General features: G+C 45.4%; 1 protein-coding gene across 1 annotated transcript in view; it reads left to right on the top strand.

Moving 5' to 3' along the window:
- The window catches only part of astn2 (astrotactin 2), a gene marked incomplete at both ends in the record, with an annotated part of 347,495 nt that overhangs the window by 134,543 nt on the left and 194,057 nt on the right, over positions 1 to 18,895 (top strand). Inside the window, one exon of the mRNA XM_080017621.1 lies at positions 9,579 to 9,731. Coding sequence (XP_079873747.1) covers positions 9,579 to 9,731 — 153 coding nt within the window. The remainder of the gene's footprint in view (positions 1 to 9,578; positions 9,732 to 18,895) is intronic.

Genomic DNA, 18,895 nt, shown 5'->3' with positions numbered 1-18,895 from the left:
TAGGTAGGAAATAGGTTATAGGTTTTTTTAATAGGTTATAGGAAATAACAGGTTTAGCAAATTGAAGGCATTTATTCTGTTGATCCAATGACTTTAATCATTGGAAAATTATACAAAAGTATCTCGATGTGTACACAGGGAATATAGTATGTGCATTGCGTATCTATATGTATGTATATGTAGAAGTTATTAAAGAAAACAATATAATCCGGTATGATATAGAATGTATTATACTGGTCATGATGTGTTAATATGTGGCGGGCGTTCAATAAGATCCACAGCAGATTGTGTGGAGTAGCAGCAGATTAGGATGCGACCTGCGCGCTTCGGCTGGACGGGAGCTGGGGGAGGCGTTTCGCATTTCATTCTGGTCCGTGGCACAAGCCGAGCTCCAGATAGCACTTGAGTCTAACTCCTCCGCAAACTGTAAAGGCCTCAAAAAACACACACACACACACACACACACACACGCGCGCGAGTGGCGGTAAGTCGCGGAAGAGAAAAAACGGTTTGACTGTTTGACTGAGGATGGCACATTACATGCTCTCGAGGGGCTGCCAGTGACAAGGGATGAGGCGGTAAATGTTCAAACCCTGCAGAGAAGTCTTTAAGATAAGAGGGCGAGAGTGAAAGAAAGAGGGGGAGAGGAGGGGTGGGGTGAGATACTGTGTGTCTTTCTGCCATTTTATAACAGTCATTTTCCTCTAGATGTCTTTTTGAGTGTTTTCGTGCGCCGATATTCCTTCAATTCAGTTCCCTCTCTGCAGAGTCATTATGGATCGGAAAAGACGGCGCGCGCGCGCCGGGGAATGGAGGCGGGAAGTGGGCCATGGAGCAGGGAGGGGGCTGCGCCGTCTGTCACCGCCTTCCCCCTCCTTCTATAATTTAGGAGGAAAAAAAGAATGGGCGAAAATGTGCGCCGGCGCGCGGGTGGGTGTCCCCTTGAAAGTACAGGGCAGATGGGGTGTGAAGATGCCCGCTTCCTTGTTGTCCTTTGGGTCCCGTTCTCATTGAATAATGCGATGAGAGGGACCCGCCCAACGGTGTCACCTATTGATTTCCTTGATGCTGTATGTCACCAAACGACGACGGTTGAGTAGGGATTTGAGGAAACGTCAAGGACAGAGACTCTGGGGGAAGGCCTCGGGAGGAAGATATTTTCCACTGGAGGTGGGCATACATTTTGACATCCTATTCGCCGTATTAAGGTGAATTCGATATAAATATCAATCGACATCAATATGAACTCCCGCTGCACCACCCATTCCAGGGGGACTTTGAGAAAGCCCTTTCTTTACCCCGTCTTGCTATGTATTGTGGATATGCTGGATATTGGATATTTCCACAGTTTTTTTTTTTGTTTCTTTATGTGGTGGGGGTGGATGGGGGTGGGATTTCTCATTTCCACACAATACATTTTCCCCTTCCCCTCTCCCCTCATGCCGTCATCCACCTCCTTCAACAAATGCATTACAATAATGCGTCCCCGAAATCTGCTCCCGCATCCTACCCGTCTCTACATGCCCTCCGGCCCGTGTTGTCGACACAATAAACAAACAACACTCCCCTGATTAACCTCCGCTACGCCGCGCGGTGCTTCTGGGAGCAGCTGTAAATCACGGCGCCGCCTCTATTATATGATCGTTATCTCGTCTTTCCTTCGGCGATCCGGGGGGGTTTTCGACCTTTTTTTTCGGATCTCGCGGTCGCCCGTTCCTGTCGCGGCCGCCTGTTCCGTTTTTTTTTTTTGTTTTTTTTTTCGTTTTTTTTTCCCCCCCTTCGCTTCATCCCTTCCTGTTTTGATCCCCTCCAATTCTGGTCTTCACTTCCTGTCATGTCTTTTTTCATGCAGTCCGTCTCCGTCTGCGGCGCAGACTTTCCGCTATCATTTTTCCCTCAAACCTCCCCTTTCTTTTTTTTTTCTTTCTTCCCCTCCTTCCCTTTTCCCCGTAGGATGCTCCAGTGCCCTCTGCACTCCTCTTCCTTTATCTCTCCTCCTCTGCATCAAATTTCTGTCATAATCTCCCTCTCTCTCCTTCAATGCCCTTTTTTATCCATCAACCACTTATTTCCCTCTCACGACTTCCTCAGCTGGAGCGGAGACATTCCACCCTACTCCTCTCCCTGTTTCTCTCTCGCTCTCTCTCTTTCTTTCTCTTTCTCTCTCTCTCGCTCTCTCTCACTCTCTCTCTCTCTCTCTCTCTCTCTCACCCCACTTCTTTACTGACACCTATCTCTATCTCTCTCTCGCTCTCTCTCGCTCTCTCTCCGCCAGCTCTCCTGCTCTCGTCTCCTCTACCTGTCATGATCCCAGAGGCGGTGCTGTCATGGCTCTGCTCTCCCAAGGAGGGCTCCTGTGGACTCCTCCCCGCTGAAACAATGACAAATTTAATAAATCACAGAGGGAATCAGGGCCGGGGGCCAGCTCCCATTTCTTCGCCATTTATCTCCTCGGTGCTCATTTATCCCACGGCCAAGGGATTTGCTAAGAGAGGTTAGGTGTTGGGGAAAAGGCAAAAAAAAAAACGCAACCCCCCCCCCCAACAACTGTGTCGTGCGATAAAGAAAGGAAAGAGGAGGTGGGAATGAGAACCAAAGAAAGAGTTAATATATAGGAGAAAAAAAAACATGATTTTAGTTTAAGGAGGATCGTCCTAACCACTCTACATGCTGTAGGTCTTTCACTGGATTCAACTGCTTTGTTTTTATTTTTCATTTATTTTGAAAGATGCATCCAAAAAATTATATACATAAAAAAATGATATTATTATTATTATTATTATTATTATTATTATGAATAATAATAATAATAATAATAATAATAATAATAATAATAATTAATATATGATTATAATATATGGTTCTATAATTGTATCTCAGTATATAATTCTATATAATAATAAATATAATAATAATAATAATTAAAATAACATGATAAATTCCTTCATACAAAGCTTTGTTACCTCAGTGCTTAAGCGTGATACACACTACAACAGCGGTTCCCAACCTTTGCGGACTAGCGGCCCACTTGAAAATCTCAAGAGTGTTTGCAGCCCACATCCGACCAGAAGTAATACGGGAGCCAAACAGTGCGTTCTCAGAGGACGTATATTTTAACAGTCATATGCATTCTCATACAGTGCGGTAGCGGTAAAAGAAAAAAAAGAGGTGGGTTAAAAATAACCTTATATCTATGGAACTTTCAGGTAACGTTGGTAACGTAAAACCAACAATAACAGGAACACAGTAATATGAACCCACCTCATGAGAAGGCTGATGTTGCACGGCAGACACCAAATGCTTGATGTCTGGCTTAAGGGACGACAGTCTCAGGCGAAGATCTGGCTCAACATTCAGTTTATTCCAGTATTTCGTCTTCAACTCCACAAGCGCCGAAAAAAAAACAGTCTCGCAGAGATACGTCGACGGGAAAGGCATCAGAAATCGCACAGCTCTGTCGGACAGATCGGGATTTGCGTTCTCGGTGCCAGTACTTGACGTTTTAATGCCTTTCCCCTCGCCCTGATGCTCCTTGAGTTTATGATCGAAAGTTTCAAGCGTCTTGGACGTGTCCTGTTGGTGTTTTGTCTCGATGTGACGGTGCAGTTGACATGGCTTCAGAGCTTAGTTTGATAAAATCTCGGAACACACCACGCACAGCGGTAACGGTTCGTCTTCTGTGCCTGTCCAAAAAAACCCCATTGATAAATATTCAGCGCTATACTTTCTCCGAACCTTTCTTTTTTGTTTGACAGGTGGGACTGTCTCGCCTGTCCGCCTTTCCTTTTCAGTGTGCCTGATGCTGGCCGACCGTCCATTTTGATTATCACCGCAAGTTCTAAAATGTACACCTGCACGTCGATCGCGGTCCGGCTTGGACGTAGTACACCCTGAAATTTTTTTTTGTAATTATTTATTTATTTGTTTTCCCAATAATCGATGTGTTTTGCGCATGATTTGACGGCCCACTAGCGATACCCTCCAGCGATGCCTATAGGTTGGGGAATTGCTGCACTACAAGATAAACAAGCCAATTTTGGGCCTGATTCCCCTCCTTCCGACGATTGTGAGCAAAGTCCCGATTTTTGGATGGTTCTTAAGGTTATCTTGCCAGATTCTCCTGTGGTGTGATTTTCCTCATTTGGTATGCTAAGAGTGTTGCTGCTTCTTTCTAAATTCATCATTATATTTTGTTATGTGCGGGGTCTCTCACATTTTCTCCATCTGGTGAGATTTTCCACACATTTGGTGCGGGGCCCACTTTGTACACTCACTGTAACCTTGTTGGCTGTTCTGGTAGTCATCCTACTTGGTTCCTGGACGTGTCCCGATTCTCTTCAGCATTATAGCACGTCGGCAAAACAAACGCACCTTAGCGCGGACACCCAGGGAATCTGACGGTTGATAGCATGTTAGCGTTCGGGAAACACTGGAAGGGCCTGTCACTTGAATGGACCCTGGAGCCTGGCTGCACGTCCATCACAAATCCAATCGAAAACCCTCCCGTTGTTTCTGTTTTCATTTCCGTGCATCCCTCACTCATGCGATCGAAAGGAAGATAGGAGAAAGAGGAGGGGGTCCTTTAGGGTTAAGGTTTTGGCCCCACACAGACATACTCACTCACTCACTCAGTCATTCACTGAAATTCTAATTCTAATTTGCTTTATTGGCATGGCCAGGATTCCTACTTTGTCAATGCAAAAGACATGTATATAACAATTATGATATTACAAGACACGAGGTTAGGGCAATAAGACGATAATGAAATAGTGAATAAATAATAATAATAATAGTAACAACAACATCACTCACAACAGCAACAAAAATACTACTACTACTACGAATGATCATAATAATAATCATGATATCATAATTTGAATATCACAACCTAATCTTTGCCTTTTCTCCAGCCCATAATTAATTTTTTCGATCTATGGTTGATTATTCCTTTATTTATTTATTTTTTTAACCTGCACCCTCAGCATGCTGGGCATACAACGCAGAGCATTTGTGCCATTGCATCTAGGACAGAGTTAGTCTGCAAGTGGAGTTCAAGTTCTCAACCTGCAATGCAACTCTTTATTAATTCTTAAATCGTCAAGAACTGCTGCAATAACTCTGTCCTGTGGACGACCTGTGGGATGACAAGAGCACAGCTTTTTTGTTACACAAGAGCACCACCAATCCCCCTCTTTGGAGGACGGTCGTACCATGTTTTGGTCTTTAAACAACTAATCACTACTCCAAGAGGGGGAGAGACCACCAGGGGTGAGACAAATAAACATAGAACCAAACAACAACATGTACATGGATAAATATAAACATAGAAACGTCAGACGAGATCCTGTATTGACAAAAGTTAATTAAGTCCAGGAAAACTGGAACAGCAATTCAGCACCTGGCCTCTTTCTGTGAAAGCTATGGCAGTAAATGGGGATGAGGAGAGGGATGTAATCAGGAGGGGGTTGGGGGTGTGTTCAAATCAGGTGCTGGGGTTGTGTGTGTGCCTGTGATGAGACCGCCTGTATGTCTTTGTGTGCGTGTGATGTGTCCACTGGTGAGTGTACAAGACTTGTCCCAATTGGTTCTGGTGTACAAGGTCGGTATTGTAGCGCCTTGCAGCAAAAAAGGCCCCTCAAGCCACCCCTGATGCCCGCGGCCGTACAGACACCCCCGAGAACGCCCACCCTGCAGCCACAGAAGAACCCCCCCCAGTCCCAAGATGCAGCTGCAGGCACAGAACCCAGGCCGCGGACGGCAGGCACGGACCAGAGGCCCGGCGCCGACAGACCGACACCCCGCCTCGAACCGCGCACCCAGCAAGCGCGCCAGCGGGGCCCCCATGCACCCCAGCGCCCTGTGCAAGGGCGAGGCCCGCCCCACCACAACCAGCCAAACGCCCATCTGCGTAGACAAGTGTGCTCAGCGCAGGGCACCTAGTTGTCAGCCCCCACCCCTCCCCGTCGACGCCCGCAGGCCACCGGACATGCAGGCCCTTCACCACCCCCACCGCAGAGAAGCCACGCACCCTGGGAACAAAGGCAGCCGCACCCCCTAGGGACTCCGGAAGGCACCCGGCAGTGCTCTCCGCAGCCCCACTGGGTCTCGACATGCCAGAAACCACCAGGCGCAAGCCGCCAGGGCTCGAACCCAGCCAGCAGGGGGCCCACCTGGTCGCCCCCCCCAGCCAATCACACCCCCACACCAACCCACCAGCGCCCCGCCAACCCGGAAGACCCCAGTGCTCCAACGTGTGCTGTTGGCAACTGCAGTTAATATTGCACAACCAACCCGGCCCCCCTAACACCCCCGTGGGGCCCAGGACCCCCCCCCCCCCCCAAGGCCAAAGCGTTAAGCGCCACCCAAACTCTGGGCTCCGGTGAGGCCTGAGGGACCCCCACATGCCCCAAATCACCACGACATTGCACTGACTTAGGAATACTTAAGTATGAATGGATGGAGTGCGTGGGATAGCTTTTGTGTAATATAAAAGAATAGATTCAAGATTCAAGATTCAAGATTTTTATTTGTCACATACATATATATACATACTTTCATACATATATGCAGTGAAATATAATAAATAGTGTCAAAGTATCAAAATAATGAAATGCTTATAGTCTTAGGAGCCACAAAGACTATTTGTATGTCATTGTAAACAAAGATTTGTAGTAGTTGTTGTACAGACGAACCAATGAAGTATAATTCTCTTTTTTTTTTTTTTTTTTTTTTTTGACAATGGTCCTAAGAGACAACAATGTGTGGCTTGTCATAATCTAGAACTGAATGAAAATGAAAATAAATAAGATAAAGTCAAAGTTTCCGACGTTTTGACACGTTGTCCATGTTTAAACCTGTACCAACCCACCCTCCACCTGCTCCTCTTCAGTGGCATGTCTTCAGGCATTTCCTCCGCGAGATGGCCAACAGATACGGGCCGAGACAAATGCAAAAGAAAATGCATTTATCGGCAGCAGCAGCTTGTTTAACTTAATTTGTTTATTTATTTTTTCGGCCAAAAAAACCCTTAAATTCAGCGTTTCCCCAGCGGACGCCTCGGTTAGTGCCATAGGCTAATCCAGGGCAGAGTCCGGGCAGGAGAGCACTTAAACCCTGACCCGCCGTGACGGAGAGGCGTCTCTGGCAGCGTGAGGGAGGTTAACTGACTCCATACATATTTCATCGCCTCTTGGCACACGCCTCCCTCTCTCCCCCTCCCTCTCTCCCTCCCTTTGTTGTATACCAGAGAGAGAGAGAGAATAACATCCCAACCAGGAGCGCCCGGAGGCATAACTTTCTTTCCGACAAATGTCGTTTGTCTCTTACGCCTGTCCAGACCCTTTCAGTATGTTTTTTCAGCACACACACACACACACACACGTGCACAGACGCACACACGCACACACACACACACACACACACACACAATACTTATCCACCTCATTTACACATATAACACACACATTCTAGCAATAACTGACTAACCCACTATTGCTTATCGTCTTTGTTGGAGCAGACTGTTGAGTTAGAACTTTTAATTGATTTAATATCCATCACATGGCACTTTCTTCCTGCTATTATCATGTCCCGTATCCAGCCCTAACCATCTCCTTAAGCTGTTTGTTTAACAAGCAGGGAAGCAAACCAAGAACACCCGGAACAAAACAAAAGAAAACAAGTTGCAGCTGCATCCCCGACCTTCATCTCCCGACGCAGCGCTCTCCCTCCCTCTCCCCTCACTCTTCCACCCTCCTCTCGCGTACGTTCCTCCCTTCTCCTCCTCTCTCCTCTCTAAACGTTTCATCTCCACCTTGATCTTCCATCGTTTTTTTTTTTTGTTTTTTTTCGTCCTCGCGACTGTAGTTCAGGCTGTGATCAGAGCCCGTGGCGGCTGACGGAGCAGATGAGAGGGTGGGGTGAGGAAGTGGAGGTGATGATGGAGATGTGGAGAGAGAGAGAGAGAGAGAGAGAGAGAGAGAGGGCGAGAGAGAGGGCGAGAGACGGCAGCTGCATTTCTCTTCAAAGTTCCGCTCTCATTTGTTTATTGATCAATTTATTCTTTATATTTTTCTGGAAGTAAACAGCCCCCTGTCTAGACAAGCCATTAACTCCCGGGACGACACCTTTGTTGTTATTGAACTTTTGATGCATGGTGACTTACTGTACAGGAAATTCAATACAAGGTAAAAAAAAATAAAAATAAATGAATCCCATGTACTTCAGAATTCACTCCTATATTAAAAGTGGGGAGAAAAAACAGTAAAACTGTGGCATATAGGCATGTACGTTTTAACAGTGAACGCCATTTTGCTGTTATTTAGTAACAGAGGAAACAATTAACAGCTTCTATATAAATCGAATAATACTAATACTAAATAATAATAATAATAATAATACAGCATACAAATAAAATAAAAAAAATATCCATATAATAATAATAATGCCAAAAATAACACTAATAATAATAATAATAATAATAAAAATAATAATAATAACAACAGTAATAATGATATATATACAATATGAATGATAATATTATTATAAAATGGTGGTTTGTGCATATTTGTGCATATCTTTTAAGTAGGGAAATAGCAAAACAAATAGAAACACAAACGCATATACACACACCTGTGTGTATATAGTCCACAAGCAGAGAGTAACAAAGTGTGGACATGGTGAGAGAGGAGTAGTTCAAATATATTTATTTATACCAATTGCATCATCCTTTGACTGAACGGCGAAAAATCCGAGCAAGGTCATTGAGCACTACACAGCTGTCTCAAACAAAGACAATGGCATTTTAAGATAAAACTGCTTTATTATAGGTTATATAGTTGTTAGTCTTAAAATGAACTAACTGGGATGATGTGGGGTGCTAAATTTGCCATTGGGTTGCAGGAGTACAGGCTCTCTGACAGCCCGGAAGACGTAGGCCTATTTTAGCACTGTTCTGTTATAATTCCTTGTGTTTTAAAGTCATGTTCAAAGTTATCAGACTATCTGTGTGCGTGTGTGTGTGTGTGTGTGTGTGTGTGTGTGTGTGTGTGTGTGTGTGTGTGTGTGTGTGTGTGTGTGTGTTGTGTGTGTGTGTCTGGGCCGTAATGAAGGGAATGAATGATTTTACACCCAGTCCCTGAGGCTATAAGCGGGGCGGAACATTTTGTCTCTCGGTAGGGAATGGGTGTTCTGTTCCAAGGGGTTTCTAATTCCACGTGAAAGAGAAGAGAGAACAAATAGCAACAAGACGCAGTTTGACGCAATCTTAATCACGGGACTTAGTTTTAATCTGTTTTCAGGGACACGGCCTCACGGACACACTAATAAGACTCGTGCCCGGCTCAGCACAGGAGGGCCTAGCTCACTTATTTGCAGTCAGGACATCAAGTTGAGGGATACCAGCTTCAACATAAACCCCTCCAGACCTTTAGGTTTTTGGGGACCGTGTCTCTGGATGTGGACGGGCGTCCATACGGGGCCGCGGGACCCCTTGTGTTTCCTTCGCACCTTGAGAACTGCCTTCACGTGAAGGACCCCGAAGCCGCGTTAACAGCCCGCCTTTTCTCGCCCCTTCCCCGCAGCCCTGGACCCCAACCAGGAGTCGGTGGAGGACCTGATGCAGAGGTTCAAGGAGAGTTTCCGGACCCCTAACACCACCATGGACATGTCTCACTTACAGCACGCCACGCACAGCTCGTCCACGGGGAGGAAGAGGACGCCCAGCCACACCAGAGGTGAGCCCGAAACCCAGCTGTGGCGACGAGAGGTTCACCCCTATTTCGGGCTCTTTGCGAATCACGGGGGTGAAAGGACTTGTTTGTGTGATTCAGTTGGCGTGCCGAGGATCAGAGGAGACGGTTCAGCTCTGAGTTGTGAGCTGAGTTCAGTTCATTTCAAGGAGTCACTGACTTTGCTTGAGGCACATGCGTGACTCACGACCCTCCGCCTCTGTGTCCGGCTGTGGATACAGATTCCCAACAGAATGACTCTGTTCAAGATTCAAGAGGTTTATTCGTCACATACACATACCAACTTCCAAACATATACAGTATGCAGTGAAATATCAATGCAACGCACCCAGTGATTATGCACAGTATATTCTAGACTGAACACAATAGCTACCTAAACATTTCTACTTGACTAACTAACTGATTCCTAAAACGTAATGCAGTAAGTAAATTGAATATTAAAGAATAGAATAAAATAAGAACTCAAAGGTAATGCAGAGTGGGGGAACAAAACAGAAAAAAAGGGAATAGACTGATGTATATGGGACAGGCTATTATGTATATACAGATATGTGCAGTAAAGTGGCATGTGATTAAAGTGAAGTAGTGTGTGTGGAGATATACAGTACAGTATACAACAGTACGGCACAGCAATACAGTAACACTGAACAGAACAGCAATACAGCGGAGTAAGCAGTATCCCAGAACAGTGATGTAGTACAGGATGCAGTACAGTACGCTACATACAGTACAGTAAAGTAGTGGAGCCCGTGTGACTCAGTGAGGACCCCTGGTAAGGTCAGCATTGACAGTCCTTGTGGCTGGCGGGAAGAAACTCTGTCTCTTGCCGGAGCAACTCCTGATTCCTGGATCATTTAACAGATGTTTGTTTGGTTTTTTTCTCGCTACGATCGAATCGTTTGCCAGTCTTGCATCATTAAGCAGTTGGATGGGAAAACTGAGCTGATCATTAAAAGTAGTAATTAACGTTATATTTTGTGTTTGTAGTTGGCTTTCAGACTGTGACACGACTTTGCACATTTTCTACTTCACTACGTGTTCTCGATCTTCAGAAATTACTGGTGTCTCTGCGTGACACGAAAAAGTAGTAAAAATGTAAAAATAAATGTGTCACCGTTCATATCATTATTCCCATAAGAGAACGTCCTCCCACTGTGGAAATGACACATTAACCTTGACCGGCTCACTTACCCTTCACTGGAAAAGTTATTATACTCCCATTCCCTGTGTAAGTAGCACATTGTGTTCTGCATTATTATGATTGTTATTATGATTATTATTGTTGTTATTATTATTATTATTATTATTATTATTATTATTATTATTAGTATTATTACTATTGTTATTACTATTATTATTATTATTATTATTATTATTATTATTGTTATTATTTTATTATTATTTTATTATTATTATATATTTTATATCTGTATATCTACTATTAGTATTTAATCCTATATATACTGTAGAACTATCTCTCACAATGATATAAGTGTCCCTGGTGGTTTGGAAAACAGAGCAAGTCAGTGAGTTCGTTTGGTGGCGTTTTAATTTAAAAATCTTATACATTTTCTTTTAAGTCACACCAGCGTTATGTAAAATCTCCAGCAAAGTGTCAAACCTCTCAAATCTCCTCCATGTGTCAACACCAGCAAAGGGTGAGCATTAAATCAAAGCCTTTAACTTCTTAATTAAAAAATAAAATAAAATAAGAGCCTGTGAAGGATTATACTGTGGAGAGATCTTCTCTCATTTCGGGACCTTTTGATGACGGATGAAACCGCAATAGGAATCCCCCGAAAAACCAAAAACAGAGCCGTATCTGCGACGACAAACACGTCAACGGGGAACAGCGCCGTCCTTCCCTCGCCGGGGAAGAGACTCAATTAGCCGGAGCGAGGTGAGTCCATCGGCCAAAATGTGGAGATTAACGCCGCGCGGGGAGGGGAAATGTGTCGGCATGCGATACGTGCGAAAGCCGGGGATTGGGAGTTTCCCCTTTTCCCCCATTTTTCCCCGCTTGACACACCGCATTTACGCATCAAATTAGTTTCCTTTTTCTCTCGCCGTCTCCCCCAGCCGCCCGACTGTACATTTGCATGTTTTACATGGATGGCGGTTTTAAAGGAGATTAAGCTGGAGTGCGGCTGCAAGGTTTTTTTTTTGTTTTTTTTTTTTCCTCATCTCATTGTCACTGGTGACTTTGGCATTGTAATGAGCTGGCGGGGGTGACGTGGCCTCTGTCTCGGTGGCACGGGGGAGCCACGCCGCTCGGGTGCTGTAGGGTGACACCGGACTGACAGGGGAGCAGTAGGACGCCATCTGCGCGGGTTTATTACAAGTCACCATGATCGGTGACACCGGTAATACATCTTCCTCCGAAATGACTGGGACGAAGGAAGCGAAGCCCCCACTGGATGGGTTGCCGGGGGATCGGGGTCGTTCATTCATTCGGCGTCGGTGGAATTATTTCCGTCTGCGTCTTTTATGGTGATGAAAATTTCGTCTCTTTTTGGAGATTCGGTGAAAGATTAGTTCAATTCTTTTGTAACAAGTGAGAAGAATAGGTTCGGCTCTTTCAACCAGTCATCTTCCAATACAAATTTTGCCAGATTCCTTCTCCTTCGATTACTTTCTCGGTCACAGTGAACGCCTGTTGGCTACAGTGAACGCCTGTTGGCCACAGTGAACGCCTGTTGGCCACAGTGAACGCCTGTTGGCTGCGGTTACCGAGTCGGAAACGAAGCCGACCACGGTTTTGGCGGAGTGACTCCCGGCCCCCGAGTCGTTTAAATGAGTGGTTCGCCACGAGCGAATCGATCGCCATTCCTGCATCGCTAGTCTTTCGAATGGGTAGACGGAGCAGTTCAGCCGGAGAATGAAATGAGAAGCGCAGGCTGGTGTGCGTACCTGCAGGTCAAACCGTGAACGCCGCACAGACACACACACACACACACATTTCATGCAAGTGGTGTTCAGGCTGAGTTAGCCATCGATATTTCGTCATTTATAGTACTATAAACGTGGTCGGTCGTTTCTGTTATGATTAACACTTACCGGACTGGTAGCAGTAAACCAAAATGTACAAAGCATAACTTAATTAAGGTCCCATTAAACCTCTTTCTAATTAACTTGCTTTCATTCCCACAAGCGGGGGAGAAGTAAAGCAATGCCGCAGTGGCCGCCACGTCAGAGTGACTTTGAAGTCGGCAAATAGTGTAATTTTTACTTCTTTTTCTTTTTTTTTTTTTTTTTTTATAATAGCTTTCCTTATTTGCATTACCATTGTCTTCCTTGTTCACCGCCGTGGTGTTAATGCATTTCTAAGTGTTGGAATGGAGCTCTGCTGGTGTTTTGATGTGTCACAACACATCCTTTGGCTGAGAAGGATGAGGATAACCTTATGGTTATTATCCCTCGTATCTCCTGCTTAATTTAGGCTTTGAAGAAGCACATGAAAGTACTCTTTTTGCTGTGTGTGTGTGTGTGTGTGTGTGTGTGTGTGTGTGCGTGTGCATGCGTGTTTGCGCGCGCGCGCGCGCGTGTGTGTGTGTGCTTGTTTGCGCGCGTGTTTGTGTGCATGCGTGTGTGTGTTTGAGCGCGTGTGTGTGTGTGTTTGCGCGCGTGTGCTTGTGTGCGTGTGAGTGTGTGTGTGCGTGTGTGTGTGTGTGGTTGCAGTTCTCAGCACACATTGGCCGATATTAGACAGGACTTATTTGGAACATATTAATAAGCGTTGCCAGCACTGTAAAGACGCCTAGTTTTACAAAAGTTCTTCTTGATAGTTTTGACTTAGCCTGTCAAGACAGCCTACAAAAAAAAAAAAAACAGGCCACAACTAACGCATAAAGAAACAAATAATCTTAAGAAACAGAAGAAACAGTCTTTAATTGTCACACGACACTCTACAACACATGCTTGCACACACACACACATGCACATGCTTGATGGTGGCCGGTGAAATGGCTCCTCTGCTTTTGACCCATCCTGGCTTGTCCTTCCTCCGGGGGCACAGCCAGGAGCAGTGGGCAGCGTACGTGGACGCGCCCGGGGACCAGGTGATGAGTGTCCATCGCTGGTCAGACGATGATGGGTGCATGTTTTTGGTGGGGGTCCTTACTGACGTGAGGTGGAGGAAACCCCATGTGAGCACGGGGAGAACATGCAAACTCCACACAGAAAGGCTCCTGTTTTTGGAAGATAACCCGCCGGAGCACGGTGCCAACAGCGCCCCAGGCGGGAATCGAACCCAGGACCTTCTTGCTGTGAGGCAGCAGTGCAATGCACTGCGCCACCGTGCCACGTTATGGAGAAAAAAAAGGAATAAAGAAGACTTTTTTTTTTTTGACCTATTTCGAAATGAATTGCACGAACCCTGTAGGGATTAGACCCATCCCTCCACTGTGTTTACCTGGTGAACAGTGTTGCTGGGAGGATAACAATGTAATACAGAGACCAAAAGAAATGCTTGGAATTTTATAAAACTGTATGTAAGGACAGCTTCAATGTGTAACCGTCTGGTGACCCCTACGTGATGGGGTACCTATGCTAAAAGTCTACGTCTAAGGTTGGATCAGGTTACTTAAGATTCCAGGTTCACATCTGATTGGCAAGGGGATTGATTGTAGCTTATTGAGATTCATGAGACCTCCAACCCACACAACAACACGTGACCACGACTTGAGAGAATAAAGGTTATATATTTACAAAGATACCTTCAAGAAATAAATAAACAAATGTATATGTTCTCTCAACACTGCGGCAAACAAGGTTAAACATTGACCCAGAATCACATCCCGAAAAAAGTTAAATGAAACAGTTTGCTTGTCTTGGCACAAGAACCAAAAGAAAACCCGAAGAAAAAAAACTGAGGACTCAGAATAAGAAAAACATTAAAACAAAATATTCCTCAGTTTAGTTCCCCAATTTCGCTCCTACCACCCCTGGGCCCGAGCACGATGTCCATATGACGGACGTCCGGCGAGAGGCGATCGCATCCAGGAGCAACGACGATGGGGGAAGCAGTCGAATCCAGTTGGATCCAGTGGACGGTCCGACCCTCAAAAAAAAAAACAGCCAGGATAATCTGTCTATTTACTCGGAAAGCACCCGTCCGGAACGCTCCCCGGGAGTTTTCACCAGTTTTCCTGTCTCCAGTGCAGTGTTTTCCACATTTGGTATATTATATATATATATATATATATATATATATACTATATATCGCTTTCAAACCACCATCGCAGTTGTGTCTCCTAGTTCGTCTATGCTCTGTGCTCTATCGTCTCCATGCATGCGCTCGCGATGTGTTTTGGGGCCTCGTTAATTACATTGCTCAGCGATTATCTCAAAAAAATTGAACTGTAATTTAAGAACTACAGAAAATAACTTGGGTTACACATTCATTCAAAACTCCTTGCAAAGCAGCCCGCATTTGTGGTACATAAACTACTCACAAAAAGTTAGGGATATTTGACATTTATGGAAAATGTAAAATGTTCACGGTACAGTGATATTACATCATGAAAGTAGGGCATTTAAGTAGAAGTATGCAATGGTGATTTCCTCATCTCAAACAATTTATTGAAACAAAAGCCAACAACAGTGGTGGGTTTACCACAACAAAAAATGTCAATGTCTCAATAACTTGTCATGTGCCCTTGAGCATCAATTACAGCTTGACAACCACGTCTCATGCTGTTCACAAGTCGACCTATTGTCTGCTGAGGCCTGGCCCCCCACTCTTCTTGAAGAGCGGCCCTTAGGTCATTGAAGTGCTGGGGTACAGAGTTACGAGCCTCTCCACGGCCACTCAGCTGATCCCATAGGTTTTCTATGGGATTCAGGTCTGGAGAAAGTGCAGGCCACTCCATTTGAGGTGCCCCAGTCTCCAGCAGCCGTTCCCTGATGATGCCACCTCAAGAAGCTGGAGCATTGTTGTCAATGACGATGAAATTAGGCCTGTGTTGTTCATGTAGGGGCACAATGACTGGATGAATGATGTTATTCAGGTAGTCTGGGCTTGTCACTGTACCATTCACAAAGTGTAGGGCAGTTCTGCATTGACTAAACACACTCGCCCACACTGTAACACCACCACCACCAAAGGCTCGTCTGGTGACAACAGTGGCTGATGCATAGCGCTCTCCTTGATGTCTCCAACATCGTTGGCAGCCATCATTTCTGCTCAACGTGAATCGACTTTCATCAGAGAACAGCACTGAGGCCCACTGGTGCCTCGTCCAGCGTCAATGCTCCCTGGCCCGTGCAAGACGATGATGCCTGTGCCTGGTGGTGTGGTCAGGTTCCCTTGTAGGTCGTGTAGCACGCAGACCACGCTGATGTAAACCGTTTCGAATGGTCTGACGTGACACTTGGGTACCTCTCACCTCCCTTAAATGTGCCTGGAGTTGGGTGGCATTCATCATCCGGGCATCAGCAGGGCACTGTTCAAAATCAAGCGCTCATCAGTGTGGGATGTGGCCAAAGGACGTCAACTTCTATGCCTTTCTGTGACTCTTCCAGTCTCTGTATCTCTGTTGCAACCTGCTGATGACGCTCTGTGACACTCTAAGCTCAGTGGCCACTTCCCTCTGAGAACATCCTGTTTGAAGCCGCACAATGGCGAGGTACTGTTGATCAATTGTTAGGTGTCGTCTTGGTCTCATGATGTCAAAATGTGAACAGCACGATGAAGAGGACTGTTTAAATACCAATTCTAATTGAACCAAGAAATGTATTGGTCGATTCATGGATCAAACACCTGTTGTGAATATTGCCGTTCAGCTCCTTGTTAGAGAACAGCAAGTTGTGCAAAAAGTACTGAAACATTGAACAGTTGGACATGTGCATTCAAAAGTTTAGAGAAGGTCAAATTAAGTTCACCTGTAAAGGTTATAGTGCATTTTAGGTTCATCCTGAAATTTCACCCGAAAGCCGAATATCCCTAACTTTTTGTGAGTAGTGTATGTTCTGTTTATTGGAGATTTCACAGGATGATGCCCTCTCCAAGGATTTTTCGTGTTTGTGACTGATTTGATAAAACATATACAGTATACCGGGGAATTGTTTGCATGTGATCCCTGTGCTAGCTCATCCAAATAGGCCTCATCTCAGACAAAGTGCTTTTTGGATGAGGGTGGACCGTCCAAGGCTCTGTGTGGGGGGCACCCATACAAACTGTTATGAACTATGAATTATGAATAAGCCTCACCCATCATGGATAAATTCAGAGTTCCCCGTGAGAAAACGCATCGCTAATAGGGCAAACGCACTCTTCAATTCGGTGCCATTCACGTTGAAGGTTTTTGATGGCAGTTTATTTCAATTATGCGTTGCGTGGTAGTTTATTGGTTCTCAACGACAAAGCCCTCATGGCAACAGTATACATGAGCATTTCCATCCATACACTGGGTGAGGAACGACGACACGGTAAAAACAAGCAAACTTTTGCGGTTGGGAAAGGGTGCAAGCACCAATGGAAGTAGGGCATTTAAGTAGAAGCATGCAATGGTGATTTCCTCATCTCAAACAATTTATTGAAACAAAAGCCAACAACAGTGGTGGGTTTACCACAACAAAAAATGTCAACGTCTCAATAACTTGTCATGTGGCCTTGAGCATCAATTACAGCTTGACAACCACGTCTCATGCTGTTCACAAGTCGACCTATTGTCTGCTGAGGCCTGGCCCCCCACTCTTCTTGAAGAGCGGCCCTTAGGTCATTGAAGTGCTGGGGTACAGAGTTACGAGCCTCTACACGGCCACTCAGCTGATCCCATAGGTTTTCTATGGGATTCAGGTCTGGAGAAAGTGCAGGCCACTCCATTTGAGGTGCCCCAGTCTCCAGCAGCTGTTCCCCGATGATGCAACCTCAAGAAGCTGGAGCATTGTCGTCAATGACGATGAAATTAGGCCTGTGTTGTTCATGTAGGGGCACAATGACTGGATGAATGATGTTATTCAGGTAGTCTGGGCTTGTCACTGTACCATTCACAAAGTGTAGGGCAGTTCTGCATTGACTAGACACACTCGCCCACACTGTAACACCACCACCACCAAAGGCTCGTCTGGTGACAACAGTGGCTGATGCATAGCGCTCTCCTTGATGTCTCCAACATCGTTGGCAGCCATCATTTCTGCTCAACGTGAACCGACTTTCATCAGAGAACAGCACTGAGGCCGCTGGTCCCTCGTCCAGTGTAAATGCTCCCTGGCCCGTGCAAGACGATGATGCCTGTGCCTGGTGGTGTGGTCAGGTTCCCTTGTAGGTCGTGTAGCACGCAGACCACGCTGATGTAAACCGTTTCGAATGGTCTGACGTGACACTTGGGTACCTCTCACCTCCCTTAAATGTGCCTGGAGTTGAGTGGCATTCATCATCCGGGCATCAGCAGGGCACTGTTCAAAATCAAGCGCTCATCAGTGTGGGATGTGGCCAAAGGACGTCCACTTCTATGCCTTTCTGTGACTCTTCCAGTCTCTGTATCTCTGTTGCAACCTGCTGATGACGCTCTGTGACACTCTAAGCTCAGTGGCCACTTCCCTCTGAGAACATCCTGTTTGAAGCCGCACAATGGCGAGGTACTGTTGATCAATTGTTAGGTGTCGTCTTGGTCTCATGATGTCAAAATGTGAATGAGCATGATGGAGAGGACTGTTTAAATACCAATTCTAATTGAACCAAGAAATGTATTGGTCGATTCATGGATCAAACACCTGTTGTGAATATTGCCGTTCAGCTCCTTGTTAGAGAACAGCAAGTTGTGCAAAAAGTACTGAAACATTGAACAGTTGGACATGTGCATTCAAAAGTTTAGAGAAGGTCAAATTAAGTTCACCTGTAAAGGTTATAGTGCATTTTAGGTTCATCCTGAAATTTCACCCGAAAGCCGAATATCCCTAACTTTTTGTGAGTAGTGTATGTTCTGTTTATTGGAGATTTCACAGGATGATGCCCTCTCCAAGGATTTTTCGTGTTTGTGACTGATTTGATAAAACATATACAGTATACCGGGGAATTGTTTGCATGTGATCCCTGTGCTAGCTCATCCAAATAGGCCTCATCTCAGACAAAGTGCTTTTTGGATGAGGGTGGACCGTCCAAGGCTCTGTGTGGGGGGCACCCATACAAACTGTTATGAACTATGAAT

This window comes from Zeus faber, assembly GCF_960531495.2.
Source record: "Zeus faber genome assembly, chromosome: 17".
Taxonomy (NCBI): domain Eukaryota; kingdom Metazoa; phylum Chordata; class Actinopteri; order Zeiformes; family Zeidae; genus Zeus; species Zeus faber.
Note: the sequence above shows the minus strand (reverse complement) of the source record. Positions and strands in the feature narration are given on the sequence as shown.